This window comes from Ochlerotatus camptorhynchus, unplaced genomic scaffold (genome assembly GCF_037179485.1).
Source record: "Ochlerotatus camptorhynchus isolate MF236.1 unplaced genomic scaffold, CSIRO-AGI_Acam_v1.1 ptg000432l, whole genome shotgun sequence".
Lineage (NCBI taxonomy): Eukaryota > Metazoa > Arthropoda > Insecta > Diptera > Culicidae > Ochlerotatus > Ochlerotatus camptorhynchus.
Window position 1 is genome coordinate 5,522,289 of NW_027040918.1, and position 16,419 is coordinate 5,538,707.

General features: G+C 39.5%; 1 protein-coding gene across 6 annotated transcripts in view; it reads right to left on the reverse strand.

Annotated features, from left to right (window-relative positions):
- LOC135711393 (Kv channel-interacting protein 1-like) overlaps nt 1-16,419 on the reverse strand; it is a 271,759-nt gene that overhangs the window by 92,197 nt on the left and 163,143 nt on the right. For all 6 annotated transcript variants that reach the window (XM_065234267.1, XM_065234264.1, XM_065234269.1 and 3 more), the window contains exon 3: nt 3,454-4,094. In XM_065234267.1, the coding sequence (XP_065090339.1) occupies nt 3,454-3,850 (397 nt within the window). In that variant the 5' untranslated portion in view covers nt 3,851-4,094. The remainder of the gene's footprint in view (nt 1-3,453; nt 4,095-16,419) is intronic.

Sequence of the window (16,419 nt, forward strand, 5' to 3'; positions counted from 1 at the left end):
TTGCCTAAAAGACTGTCGATTAAAATGCAATTAATGTTCAACCGAATCTGCGGCTTCGGAGGTGTCAATTTCCAATTTTCTGGCAATTCCACGATTCACTACGCATCGAGCTGGATCAAATAGTGAATTTCTGCTGCTCCACTCCTTGGAATTGAGAGAAACAAAGGAAAAATGAGAAACTTTAAAGATTCTGTACTTGGAAATATATTCCAGATGTAGAGCTCATTTTTAACTTAAATTACCGAAATTGAAATCTATTTAATCTAATCTAACACCAACTCAGCCAGTTCTTGAAAGCATCCTGGAAAATGATATAGATACCTTCATCATTTTTCTTTTCTATTTGATATATATTTTACATCGAAGATGCGTCACACATTTTAAAAACGGCTAGGCCAACTGTGCAGCATTTAAGGGGCAAGATGAATCAGAAAAATTCGGGCCTGTTTCACGATGCTTCAGAATCCAATAAATGGATGAAACGTGCACATCTCGTACCGTACGTTCCGATTTTGGTAATTATATGATTGATTGGTCGTTGGAAGCATCAAAGCTGGAAAGGTTAAGTGATGCTCCATTTTTTTTTCTGACGGTTGGGGCATGAGCACTAGCTCTTGTCTTAGCCTTTTATGACTTATGGCTATAGCGCCATTACTCGCTTTCTGAAAAGAGAAGAGGGAAAAAAGGAGAAGGACAAAGGGAAAAGGATTATGGAAACTCTATGAACATAAACAATATTTTTGATTTGAAATATACAATATAGAAATGCAGAACGGATGGTCACTACCCGAGTCTTGTCACTTTTATCAAGCCATAAAAAGTATCCTGATGAATGTGGGCGTCTTAGTGGAATACCTGTATAATGAGAGAGAGAAGGGTTAGTATTTTCCATTTAATTCCACTACTTTATTTGCTTATTCTTGACAGATACGCGTATTTCGTCTACAATTTGCAGACTTCTTCAGTGTCTTGTACTAATACTCGAGTATTAGTACAAGACACTGAAGAAGTCTGCACATTGTAGACGAAATACGCGTATCTGTCAAGGATAAGCAAATAAAGTAGTGGAATTAAATGGAAAATACTAATCCTTCTCTCTCTCATTTTACATAAAAAGTAGCAAGGACTAAAATGTGATCCTTTGATTACTGGATAATCCTTTTGCTTGGGACTAGCAATCATTCTCAATGTGTAAAAACTGATGATCTCAAACTTGGCAATACAAGCGCCGGCCGCGCCCTTACGCAGGTCAAGAAAGAAGTGGGTAGACATGTGTTGACGTCACACTCGCTTTGATGGAAGTCGAGAAATCCTCTGCACTTCCACGAGGAATCACTGGATGTTGGGTAAGAGGGTTGGGTTTTCGTGTACAAGATTATAAAACGTTTATTAACAAACTTTAATGCATCTATTCCTTTGCAGTTAAATTGTACCCGTTCAATTTTGGCAACAAGCCCGAAAATTCAGTCTTGCCAAAATCGAGCGGTCTTATTTTGAAATTCAATTTATGATTTGGTTGACTTCGGACCACTCGAGGCATCTCCATGACATAGATGTTACTAATAATAAATCTTTTATTAAAAGTTGTAATCACAAGGAGCAAAAACACACTATTTTCAAATTCCGTTCAAACTTAAACCCCGTGCCAAAAGCGAACGGTTTTGTGATTTTGTTGCTAAAATCGAACCGTGTCTAAATCAAACGACAACTGTACAAATATTAAAATTAAATAAATGGTAAGCGCTCACCAGATTCTGCAGTTGTTTGTGACCATTCAACATTGTTGACCATCATTATGACATGTGTTAACAAGTAGGAACGAACTCACCAAATGAATCCATGAGCAATGTCAACAGAATGAAATTGCATGGCGCTACGGGTACTTTCATGGTCCACCTTTCTTGCTTGAATCAGGATGATATCCACCTGGTACTATTCAACAGAATTAACATGTTGCCAACCCCTTGAATACATCCTGATTCCTGGTGATTCTTTTTCTTCAGGGAGAATTTCCTGTAGTCCTGTATCTGTTATCTTTTTGTAATTTTCACATTTTGATCATCCAGATCAGGTTGAACTAATATGAAATATCACTAAAAGAGTCCCCAGGATCAGCCCTTGTGGTTTGCTTCTCCGTGACGTCGTCGCAAACGAAAGAACGTCGGGGGTTTAAACTGGAGGAGTTTGTTTTCGGAGTTGCTGCCCTCCGAAGCTCTGAAAAAACTTCATGACACGGGTTTTGTTGAGAGTCACGGAAAGACAGCCTCAAACTTGAATAACTTTGGAAATCACTATCAGATTGTTTTTTTTTATACTGTTTTAAAAATATGCCTAAATCGTTTTTCCGAAAAAAAAAATCACGGCAAAGAAAATTCATGTCAAACTTGTTCAAAGGCAGAACCTACTCCCCCGAAATTGAAAAATATCTATGAAACAGAAAATTTATTTTTTGGACGTTTTGATCATCATCATCTAAGACCAGGCATGGAAAATCATTTGCATTCACTTACATTAATTTGCTCCTAACTTTTTTCATCAACAGAACTCCGCAAAATAATGCATTGAGCTTTTGTAGGTTTTGCTAGTAACTACAACTTTTGTTAACAACTCAAATCCGTATCTCTTATGCATGACGAACCAGAGCGAACAGAGGCCACTACTGTTTTTTTAGTGAATGTATTTTACATTCACTGAAAAACAGTAACAAGTTCTGCCCGCTCTAATTCGTGATGCATTAGAGATACAGATTTGAGTAACGGCCAAAAGTTGTAGCTAATAACAAATCCTACTAGAGCTCTATACATCATTTTGCGGAATGCTGTTGATAAAAAAGTTAGAGGCAAATGAATGTAAACGGCAAATGCCTGTCCAAGACCGAGGATTTTGAAGACACTGGTACCGTGTAAATTTCATCGAGATCTTAGACCTCCATATCTTTGAAGACCCCAAAAAACATCATCGAGATTCTGTAAAAATTCTTAAATTCTGATACCTGGACTGATCACATTCGGTGTCTGCTTACCTTCCACGATGTCACAATATGCTTATTGCAAAGATGTTTCATCAACCGCTTCCAGGTTGCAGCGTAGCTTTTTTCATCTCTTGAAATTTCGTTTTCAATCTGCTCGCAATTTCCAAACAGTAATCAAACTAAAATAATTAAAACGTTCATGCCAACTTAACGACGGCACTCGTCGTGAGCACGCTTTTCCAATCTCGCTACTTTCCCAACCATGCCAAATGCAATTTATTTTCGAAAGAAAGTACCCCCATAAAGCTGTGAATATAGAATTGCACTCCACCCGGCTTAATGTCTCAATCGCAGCCAGTTTCAGCAATTATCCTCGCACGACGAGAACAAGAACACACACACACACACAACCCCCGCCACACTGGAAGGAGCAGAAACAATGCTAAAGACCGTCATAGGTATGTATCTCTGTGCATACTCACTGCTGCTCGTCGTCGGATCCGCTCCATCCAGTATCGTCTTAATGCGCTTGAAGAACTTTCGGTACACAGATTTGCCATCGCTCTTGTCGTCCTTGGACTTGCCGCTCCTCCGATGCTCCCCGGTGGCGGATGATTTCTTGCGACTGATCAGATTGGCGCGGGTCGACTCCCGCAGCACGATGTCAACGTTCGGCGTCGGGAGCGACTGGGGCTGCTGCTGTTGGCACTGAGCTAGCAGTGCATGGGCCTGAAGTTCCTGGTGATGGATTTGCTGTTGATGATGTTGCTGGGATGGCTGAGGAACCGGGTCGGAAGCAATTTCGATTGCGATTTGCTGCTGCTGGGTTTGTAGCACCTGTTGTGACCGTCCCGTCGAGGGTTGAACCATAGTTGCCATTTTGACTCCGGTTCACAGGGATGTACACTTTTCCCCCCAGGTGCTGGATTGAGTCGTTCCGGGCAAAACGAGCAGTGATTGTGATTATTAAAAATTTACCACCAACCACCAACCGATAACGTGAACAAGGGAAAACGACGAGGGTCTTGGCTTTTGCTACTGACAGGTGCCAGACAGCAGCAACTATCCGAACAGCCACGGGAAAGTTAGGTGCCTTCAATCGTCTTAAGCTCGAGAACGAACTCTGCAAAGAGAAAGTGGGAAAAGAGAAAAGACACACTTCATTAAAGATTGAACGAGTTTATGCTGGGTGGTGCAGTGGAAGCTATATGATGATGGCGGCGAAGCGGGAGCTATTTTTGTTGGCTTCATTTTGAATGGAAGACGGACTTCAAGTGAATACAGTGTATGTGTAATGTCGTTATCTTGTTTTATGGACGCTATTTTGGAAGAGGAATGGTTTTGCTAAGTATCGTGATTCACTGTAGATGTAGGATTGCCCTGGGAGGGATATGAACTACTTTCGGTTCTGTTGACCCTAACGTGCATCTCTTTACAAATGTGTATATGTATAAGATTACTGTAGTTCATGTTTACCAAAACAAAGAGCTAGCCAGATGGTTGATGTAGTGTGGAAGGAGTTTTGTTTTCATGTGATGTCACTTAGAGGAAAGCAGAATTTGGGCATGTGATTGCTTTAAAGCAACGATGATTTGAATTTTCTTCAGTAACAAAGCAACAGTATCGATTTTGATGGCATCATGCTGTTGAAAATGTGAGAATTGTTTTAGGTACGTCAAACGCTTTGTATCTCTTGAAATCAGTAATTGTTCGTTCTGAGGGATTCCATCCAGAATGAGCTAAAACATCTTTAATCGTGCCCAACCATCATCGATTTGGATGAAACTTGGTAAATATGTTTGGTACACACTTAGGAAAAATCATGTAAATTTAGGTGCTTTTCGTCGAGTAACGAACTTTTTAGTCTCAGAGCACTTAATTTTACATGACATGTTTGTTTACGTCTCATGTTTTATGTCAAAGATGGATTCCGTCACGGGTAAAATTAGCTATTTCTAAGTGTGTATGATAGACCAAGTATTTTCCACAGGTGAGAAGACTATTTTTATTCAAGATCAATGTTAGAAAAGGACCTATGCACACATTATTTAATAAATTTTAGTTCGAATACAATTGGTTGTAGAGAAAAGCTGTCTCTGTAGCAAACTAATTGGGCTTTTTGAAATAATTTAAATTGATTTTTTAAATTATTTTTGACCAAAAAAATCCAAAATAAACCCTAAAATCCAAATAACTAAAAAACATATTTTTGATAATTTCTTCATATATTTTTTTATAAAAACATGAATAGTTGAAGATGCTTAGTTTCAAAAAGTCTGTTATCATTCTGTAGTGGTCATTTTATACGATAGATGAAGGGATGAAAATATAGAGTTGATAGTTCCGTTAGAGTACGGCAGTGTGAAAATTGTATATAGAGAGTAGAAAGCGAGCAAAGACAACTTCAAGGAAGGTATAAATCGGGTTGATCATCTCTTTCTACCAAACTCCCCAGTTGGAGAGGGATGATGAGGGGAATCCCCCACCCCCGCCACATAGTAGCACACATCTGAATAAAGACAGTCAAAAAAAATTTGACGTTTTAGAGACTAGGTTTTTTGGAGAAGTTGCTCAAAATAATATCCCACATCTTTTGAAATGCCCACCTAAATAATCTTGAAGCTAGTATTACTCATCCAATTTCTAACTTTTTCCAGTTACGAGATAATGGATCCATGTTCTGGACAAAGTTGCAGAGCAGTTGGTTTTATGAACATTTGCTAAAGACACCAAATTTCTACATCTTAGGTCTAAAGAGCTATAATTGATTTTCTTTTAAGACTACCTTAATATTGGTTTTTGACGTAGACTACGTCTTACGGGAAGGTACTGGAGGTAAATCGAAAATCTAAAATTGCGACCGTCACGAGAAGGTGTAAGGTTTTGAACGTTTATAACTTTGTCATTTATAGATAAAATGAAAATCCAAATACACCAATCGATAGGAAATAACTTTAAAAATCTGCTACAGTAAAAGCTTTTGAAATTTTCAATAAACAACTGTTGAAAAATGTACAATATATCACTGTTTTCATGAAATAAACGTTCTCCCCAAACCCAATCGTCATAATCATAATCTGATCCTCAACTCATGGGGTAGGTTATCAAGTTTTTAAATTCAAACGAAAACAAGCCCTTAAAAGGGTATCCTGTAAATTAGCGCTAAACGCAATCATCACTTTATAATAATCAATTAACTAGAACAAAGTTAAAGAGGCAAAGATTAACCAATTGAAATGTTAAACCAAATGTTAAAACATTAAAAAATCCAGCGAAAATGTAAATTTTACTACGTACTACCTCAACTCCTTTTCGCTTCGGACGGCGGGTGAGCAGTAAGCAGCAGCTACAGTAGGAAGGCAGCGGTTCGTGTCAACCACGAGTTTGCACCCCGAACCTTGCGCATCGTTCCCGTCGAACTGGCCACTTTTGAATCAAATGCGCGGAACAAAAGTTATTAATGACTCAAGTCACTGATGTCTTATGATTATGCTCATTCAACTGTTCAGTAGGCAACATTGGTGTTTCTGGTGAGAATAATAGAGCACAAATATCATGGCTACTATGTCACACTGCAGAATACAGTGTTGATCATGCCATAAGATTTTCAATATCTTAAACAATTAATAACTATTTAATTAGACATTTAGCTGTTAGAAAAATTCCGAAAAATTCCCATAAGAATAGTTATAGAACTTTTCGAAAAAGCAATGGGTAGAAGACAATGAACAAAACGTTTGGTTGTCTAATAGTAATTTCCAAATGAGTTTAAATTGTAGGAGGTTAATCAGGACCTGATTTGAAGCCGTTTGAGCACTGTCGAACGAAAATTTCAAATTTTGCATCAGCCTAGTGGACAAGCTACCAGTGGCGCCAAATCGACGATCAAATGCGTTGTTTACAAAAGCTGATACAGCACTTCGAAAAAGGTAATCGAGAAATACTTTTTACGTTGTGTCCCAATTGCCGAGTTAAATTTAACTGGAAATAAAATAAGGGTCCTGGATATTTTGCAAAAGAAAACAGGGTGTTTCTGTGGTGGAAAAAAGGGATTTCCCTATCACAGATTACAAAATTATTTACCAAGCACTGAAAATTTCATACAGTATCTCTATTAATGCTTTTAGATTTGCTATGTAAGTCCATCCTACATGGAAAATTATTCTATAGAACGGTTAACAATTTCCCGGATTTTTTGCTGATGGGTGCGAGGCATAGGGAGGTGAGGGACATACAATGATCGATTTTCTCTTTACAATGCTACAGCTAAGCGAAACAATTCAAGCTGAACATTGCATTAGGTCCTAAGTAATATTGACAAGATTCTCTTCGTCGACTTTCTCTTTGCATCCCCACGGCCATGTAAAGACATTCTCATGTATTTTCAGCACACATATCGATAAAAGAAGTTTTTATCTAGCATCTAATACGACAAACACATAAAGAAACGGTGATATGCTCAAGTTAATAATGATAGAGAAAGTCAACGAAGAGAATCGATCAATGTTACTTAGGACCTGATGCAATGTTCAGCTTGAATATTATCTGAAATTTGTTCAATGTAGTGCTGTAAAGGTTGTATAGCCAATATAGCCAATCAAAAGCAACAGAAAATGCACCGAGAAATCGACAGTGAGCATGCACAAGGGCCCATGCGATGATCGATTCTCTAAATCGATTTTCTCTTTCAATTCTAGACGAACAATTCAAACGGTTCTATCTGCTTTGATCGATTCTCTTCATCGACTTTTTCTTTCGTTAATAGCTCAGTTGCAAGAAAATCTCTGTTGAATTTGGTGTTCGAGATGCTGAATGAAATTCGCTTTGTTCAAGCTATGTTGCAAAAATAACGTGAAATCTGTTGGTATAGCCGTGGTTAGCAAAAGAGAATGTCGGTTAAGAGAATCTATCAAAGCTGCCAGGCCCATTTTAAATTTTCATCGAGCATTGCTACAGCTAAGGGAAGTAATTTTCTGAAATATGTCCAATACAGTACTGTCAAGTAACAGAAAACGCTCCGAGAAAGGTTAATCTAAGCGAGTTATTAACAAAAGAAAGAATTGATCATTGCGGTTAGGTCCTTATGCATGTTCACTGTCGAATTTGTAACCTGTGATAGATATGGAAGTCACTTTTTTCCGCGAGTAATCGGTTCAAATCCCTTAATTTTAGATTTAAGACATCAATAATGTATAACGTAAATGATAACTTGGCTTTGTAAAGTTTATTCGATTGAGCCTGTGCAAATAAAGTAATTAATAAAAAAAAATCAATAGTAGAGGGATTTCTTGCAGAAGAAAAGCGTGTTGGGCTGTTTGGATGTTTAATAGTGTAATAACCTGCAGAACAGTCATCAAACAGAATATTACCATTGGAATTGCTTTGAGCATTATTCCATGAGCGGTGTTTTGCATTAAAATCCACAATAATAAAGAATTTCGACCTATGACGGGGAAGTTTCTGATGGCCACCCTTAAAAATATTCTTTTGCTGGCCCACACATTGGAATGGCAAACAAGCAGCTATAAACGTAAATTGTCCAAATTTTGTATTGGAAGAAACTCCCAAAGTTTAAAAACTTTGGTTTAAAAAAAAAGCATGATACGTTACGATACGATACGATACGATACGATACGTCTATGAACAATGATGGCAACGCCACAACCGGCTCCATCAAGACGATCATTTCAATAACATATGGTGAACTTCATGCAAAACTGCTGACTAAAAGCACATATTTGCTGGCATGTAGCAATTGTGTGTTCCGTGACTCCTTCCCTGGCACGTACGGCACTAGGTAGAGGTTTTGGAAATTTTCTCCAATCTTCCTGTAGTGTTCCCACTTCACTCGGACATGGAGCATAAGGCTAGCTTTTTCTAAGGCTTTAGTTTAGTTCACTAGACTTGAAGTGAACTAAATAAAAAAAATCGCTAGAAATCCCGTTGCGTGAATCGTCAGGACGGGATTTTATTTTCATTTTGATTACTTGGAGTGGCTCAACTGCAAGTAATTTTGTCAATTATTTTTTGATCTCATCCAGGGATTTACCACTGGGCAAACCTTTCAAGATAACCTTGAATAGACGTTCAGTGTTTTGTGGAGTTTTGCCTTGATGATGGATCATTCTCTCATCCGTGAGCATACCAACTTGATTGCTCAAATAAATTTCATCAGAAGGGGGATGAAGAGATAGCGACTTCCCAGCAGATTACTAAAAGAATCCGAAGGATCAAAGAGGAATTTTCCAAATCGATATCTCAGCAGGATTACTACGGGTACGCTCCAAACAAGGATCGAAGAGGAATAAGAGTCGAACAAGGTAGAAAATTTGCAGGTAATATTGAGCAAAGTAGTGTTTAAATTTGTGGTAGCTTTAGGTAGCTGTAACACTGCCTTAAGCAAATAGATCTGCACGGAAAGGGAACACGATGCGGACTGTAGATCAAACAGTTTGGACTTAAAAATTGATTATTTTTGGTTAAAAAGCGAAATATTTTTTTTTTAAATAAGCAAAGATAGAGACAAACTATGTTCTACAAAGTTCTGTATTTTGCACAAGATTGTACTAGTACGATGGGAAGTATCTTCGTAGCAGCTGTCGAGACAGGTGGAAATCGAAGATGCTCGAGACTCGATTGAACACTCGTTGCAGCCAACCTATTGCACCGTTCACGCCATAGTTTGTGCACTGAAGTGGCAATCTCAGCATAACGTTGTTACGTAGCGCACGGGGTTGGACGTTAATGTTGACTTGCTCCAAGATTGCGCTGCAATCAATTCGATATTGTAAACGCAATGAACTGAGCCCTAGAGATATCTCTTCTAGTTCGGAGAGGCTCCAGCTGAATCAGCTGGCAACGACTTTCATAGCTGGGCAGATGAAATGGGTCTCTCCAAGGCAGCTTCCACTGAGCGAACCGAAATAAACGACGTTGAACGGACTAAACTCTCTCAGCACCATCGTTGTAGTTTGGACTCCAGACCACAGAACAGTATTCCAGAATGGATCGCACGTCAGTGACTTCACATAGTAGGTGTCGGAGAAATCGACAACGTACGAGATGTGCTGCTTGTACGTAAGTTGAGAATCCAGAATATCACCCAGATCTTTCACATGGTTCACACGTTCGATTTCAGTGCCCATAAGTTCGTAGTTAAATGCGGTTGGTTCTTTCTTCCGGGTAAAAGTGATCACTGAACACTTAGTAGGGTTAACCACCGTTCTGTTAAAATTACACCAGCTGGAAAAGGCTTTGAACTGACGTTGAAAGAAGTGACAGCCATCAATTGAGCGGATTCGTAGGTAGATTTTAAGATTATCTGATCAAGTTCACGTCATTGGAGTAGAGCAAGAAAATCAAAAGTCTGGTTAATCACTCAATCGAGAAAACATTGGCAAACTTCTCAGCAAACAAGCGAGGAGTGGAAGCAACTGTTCCATTCAAGACCATTAAATGAGCACATAGAAAGTTAGTCTCTATAGCAAACTTACTTATAACAATGTGTTCTACAATTTTGCTGAAGACACCAATGCATTATATTGGCATTTTAAATTAAATGATGTTTCATCTCTCTTCTAGGGGGATTAATAAAATAACAAATAGTTGTTTGCAGTACTGATTATCAATGCTACCGACGCCAGGGAGGCAGCTCCTACACTTGGGCCCTACCTATCGACCCACCAACTCATGAACCGGGGACCAACGGCGTTGCTAGACGTGATCAGAGATTTTATGCCTCAGAAACCAGGTCTTTTAGGGTGAGAGCAGGGCTTTTTTTCCTTGGTTTGTTTTCCGTCGATCTTGTTTTCCGTGCTGAGCACCAATGCTACCGACACCAGGGAGGCAGCTCCCACACCTGGACCCTATCTATCGATCCATCAACTCATGAACCGGGGCCAACGGCTTTACTTCCCTTCCGAAGGAAGGTGTGATCAGAGATGTTATGCCTCAGAACATCCCAGCGGCGCCGACTGAGATTAAACCCAAGCCTGCTGGGGTGAGAGGTAATCACGCTTACCACTACACCACCGGCACCGCTTGAGAGAGAGAGCAGGGCTGTTATCTGATCATTCAATGCGCGCAATGTTCTGATTTTCTAAAATAAACAAAGTAAGAATCAAGCAAACACAAAGTTTGCTTGTCTTTCACCCTGCGCAAGTGTAAAGCAGCGGAGAAGAGAGAACAAACACATACCCAGAAATAACGAAACCTCAATGTGTAGCCCAGAGATGCCAGATCTACGGAAATCTCCGTAGATCTACGGATGTTACAATGTTTTGCGGAAATACGGATCCGTAGGCAAAATCTACGGAATTCGGTAGTTTCTACGGATTTTTCTCTTCAGTGCACATTTCCCTTCATAGCATAAAGTAAAATACACCTCTGCAACTTGTTACCCGTTTTCTTGCTCACTTATCCACTTTTTGAGTAAGCAAACGTCAGACTGTGCGTGAAACATGGCGGTCTTCGTACTATCTCTTCACTCCGTCGAAAGTTCCCATAATATATAGTCAATCTTTGCATGAAGAGAACAATTTTCGACGGTGCCGTGTGAAGGCGAATAAAAGTCGTGTCGAGACCAGTCTTGTAAGCGGTCACCGTAGTAGACACATTTTCTGTGATAATCGACTGTCTTTGCTTCCTTTGCTAAACAAGCTATCAAATTACAGTACCAAACTAAAATGTCATACGACAGGCTCTGTCATACGACACTGTCGCCCAAGGCCGTTTTTCTCATAATAAGAGCTGCTGATGGTGTGCTTGTGTGAATTCTGAAAATAGCAAGCAACGATGTCATAGTAATAACATTTTTGACCAGAAATGGTTTAATTTACACCAAATTGAGGAATTAGAACGAAATCACATATGTCATATGATAGTTATTTGATAATTTTCTTTTTGCTCGAATGTTGTTCTACCATTTGCGTTGTGTAAGAGAGACGACGCTCTCTTTCCCGGCAGCTCGATGATGATCAGGCCTTCAACGTGTTCATCAAAAAGCACGTAATCCATAAGCCGTTGTACTTGTCCGGCTTTATAAAGGGAACTACGGTTAAACCGTGGCTTTCTTATTAGATTACGAAACCACTGTACCACCGCTACGGGATCACAATTGATCAGATCGCCATAGATGGTCTTGAAACCCCTGCAGTGGATCCTCAAATTGAGCTGGAAACCATTGCCGTGGATAATGAGACAGAATTGCTGCTTGAGCAACAGGAAACGCTCCTTTAGAATGAGGACAAATGCCTGGAGATCGCTCCCGCGCAAAACAGGGTTACTCTGTCATTAATATATGACGGGCACGGCGAAGAGATAGTTTTTCCTGCCATATGTTTCGGCCATCTACGGAAATTCAAGTCAGGGGTTTTGGGGTGACAATTTTCATGATGGCATCAAAGACAGGTCGTCAAGACAGGCGTCTGGCCAAACCACAACATTTGTTGTATATGACAATGAAAATTCATCGCCTTAGAGTTTCCGAAGACCGCATACATTACACGTATCAACCTTAAGGAACACCTTATTCATGGAGCAGTGCATTGAGCGAAATCTATCATTCCTCAAATCAAATTCAGTATAGTATTGGCAACAAAGAAAGAGAAATTTGTTAACCATGATGCGACGATTGGGAATGTTCCTCACACTCAGTGCAAATGAGATGAAGCGGCCCCATTTTTTGAATCTCCTACATCGATTGTCAGAAGGACACAATGGCAATTACTTAACAGATCCTATCCAGGAATTGACTGCACTACAAAGAGCAACTCTGATCAATGATGATGCATTCACGTGCTGCGTGTACTTCAACAAGCTGGTTGACACGATTGAATTTCAGCACCGTAGAAGTCCTCACGCGCACATCTGAACAAGGATTCCCGGGAAGCAATCAGTGAAAGTATGCCAACAACTACAGGTGCAACAGTATCATGGTATTCATGCCTGTACTACCATCGACCCTTTTCAGGGTCAGCAAGATTTTCCAAAAGAGTTAAGTTTCTGAACATGTACCAACTAAAATTCATATCAAAAGCTTCTTTTCAGGGTAATCATAGTCATACTAAAGAGTATAAACAGAGAGAACCCCGCTCAAATTCCTATTCCAACACAAAACACAAGCTCCTGCAAATAACATTTATTATATAAGACCACGTAGTCCTACGTCACCATTGCGTACAACTCCAGTTTTTCAAAAGTTCTTTCATCGATTTATCATTTAACGTAAAATATTACCTTAGAACTAAAAAAAAATATCACCTCCGGCTAAAAAAAATCCGTAGAAATCCGTAGATTTGAATAAATCTACGGATTTGCATAGAAAAAAATATGGCATCTCTAGTGTAGCCATCGTTCTGACGGCTCCGACGCAAAGAGCGCCACTCAGTGTATGGTTGCAAATGGGAAACCCAGCAAAAATACAAAATTCTTCTTCGTTATGCCATTCTTTATCTCCTATGCATGCAGTCGTGGTAAGCAAAGTCTGCAAATAATTCAAAGAAGACATTACTAAGGCTAAAAATCTCTAAAATTAAGGAAAAAAAAATTAGCGCTTGTTGAATTGTACTGCTCATTGTGTGGATCGCTTTCTCACAGATCAGTTGGAGTGTGCGAAGTAAATGCGAGAACCACACACTCTTTGTCGAGTGTTGTGAGATGCATACACAAAGTTGCTTTGCTAACGCTCTGAAGTGCTTTCCAGTCCTGGGTGAGAGGCAATCACGCTTACCACTACACCACCAGCGCCGCTTGCTTCAAAAGTTAAATCTTTCAATATCAAGAAACTTTTCCCAAGAGACCACAGCAAACTTAAAATCTAGTTTTCCCACTTAAATCACAAATGATGACGATCACATCGCAATTCGATGATGTCAATTTGGAAGGATACAAGCAAACAATTCTAGACTTATTGGAACCAAATCGCGTGTACCTGTCAGATTGTCCACACTTATCTTCGAAGATGCAAAACAAAAAATCCCGAGAAATTGCACGACAGCTGGTAATTAGGTTCTGTATTGCACCGAAGAAAAAAAGGCAACACGTAGGAAAATAGTTGTTACTAATAGTGAATTCGAGGTTGGAACCAGTTCTAACCCAATATGAAACCGATCCTTTTGTTAGTGTAAACCTCAAGCAAGGCAAAGCAAAATTATCTAATCGGCCTACATGTATTCAAGGGATTGTAGCCCAAAAATTAAGTAAGCAAGCTTCGAAGTGATATTGACCGATGAATAACTCAATCCATTTATCCCAAAAAAAGAAAAACCTCATCAATCACTCCGACGAAGATAGCTCATGGGGTAGCTTGTTGAACCTACCACCGCCTCTCAATATCAATTTCACTCAAACATTGTCCATCACCATAATGATCGACCACCGCCACATATCAGCAAGGTTCAGAAAGCAATTCATTTTGCGAATTTTACAGCCCCCACAAACATGGTAGCCAAATGAAAAATGCTACCCATAAAATGTGCATTCTTCTTTTAAAACAGCATCATGGTATCGTGTTTATCCCGCTGTGTGCACTTTATTTACATGCTCTGGATGGAAGAAAACGCTCTCCTCCTATCAGACGTCACATAACATAAATATTACGCTCTCGGTAGCATACCACACGTGAGCGTAATTTTCCATGATGCCCCAGCAGATAACACATGAATTTATTTACCGACAACTATTGCAGGAAACTGCAAATTGAAAATAAATTAGATTTTCTCGCCGCATAAATGCATATAAATACCATATTTTATGCGAGTCACCCACCTTCTTGTACCATCATCACAGCATACTCCCACTCCATCGCCCGACAGGGTAAATATATGATAATTGATGTTCCCGAGACGGCTGGAAAGGGTGGAAAGGAGTGTGATCGCGAAAAAAAAAAATGAAGCTTATTCAACAACAACAAAAACAAAAGTCGGTGGCATGACACATATGACTTTTTATTGCTCGACTTTTCTCGACTTTTTTGTAACTATCATCGCGATATCAGATGATAAGTGAGTGTGGTTCAACTGGTTTTATGATAAACTGAGTTACTTCGGGTGGGGATAATGGCGAGCATTATACTTCCACCGACAGGACAAACGATGCCTTTGCTTTCCATCCTTTTTTGTTCTTGCTTGCTTCGCGAAGCGTTCCAAAGGATGGAGCTCGTTAAAATAATTACGCCTTAATACGGCGATAAGTTTATCGTGTATGTAATTTATCAAAAAGATACATCACGCCAATTATCGTAATCCCAGCCGGAGAAGTTTGTCCGCTCTTCGTTCTTGTACCATTTGTTGACCCGTGGTGCAGGGATGCCAGATTTTAAGATCTGTCTTCGTTTTGAAGACGCAGACATTTGGAAGAGTTTTCATTCTTCTTCTTCTTCTTCTTCTTCGCATTTCAAGCTTATTGCTTATCGCATACTAGCTAATTGCGTGCTCTCAACTTAGTGCTCTAGATGTACTTTCACAGTTATTAATTGAGAGCTTACGATGTCTGTACCATTTTTGCATTAGTATTATTGTGTGGCAAGTAGAATCATACTCTATACCCAGGGAAGTTGAGAAATTTTCCAACCCGAAAAATTCCTAGACCGGACTGGGAATCGAACCCAGCAACCTCGGGCATAGTTTTGCTTTGCAGACGCGCCTTTACCGACTGAGCTAAGGGAAGACTTTTCATAGGGTGTGAAAATTTTTGAAGGCATTTTGACATTGAATAAGACCTTCGAAGGTTTTCTTTCATTTTAAGCAGACAAGTGAAGATTTCATATTTTAAGCTCCTTTTTGTAGTACTACAGCAGGCCAGTAGAAGCGCAACATTATGAAATTAGATAAAATCTTTCCTTTATTTTCGTTTGTATGTCCTTAAACTTAGAATGTATTCTCGTTATATTTCTTTCTACTGAAATCTGTTTGTCACGGGATTTCAAATATCGCGAGTCATTGGAGATTTTTGCGAACTTTTCCTGAAGCAATCTTTTTAATTAGAGACCCGCTTTTTCTCAGTTTTTTATTCAATGGATGATAGAACTAGCCTTCCTTCTTTTCCCTTCTCCTACGTCCTTTTCTTCTATTCTTCTCTTTTCAGAAAATGTGAATAGTAATAATGGGGTGTTTACATCTACGCTGGCTCACTAGGTCAACAAGCTCAACCAACTAGCACGAATTTTAATCGGTCCTGAAATCTCATGCTGGTAGATGCTGAAGCCCTGTTTACATTATGCTAACTACTGTTTAGTACAGTCAGAGTTACATTTTCCTCGTGTGTGCAAAAATGTGCTGCCGAGACTCTCAACAAACCGTCTCCCGTCGCAACGAAAACAACATGTGACGAGCGAGAAAGAGACACCCGAGAATAAGATACGAGCGAGAAGCAAATGCGACACCCAAAAATCCTGGCGTGCGCGAGGCTCGCGCTGATCTCATGTGCCTCATCTCATGTGCTACGATAAA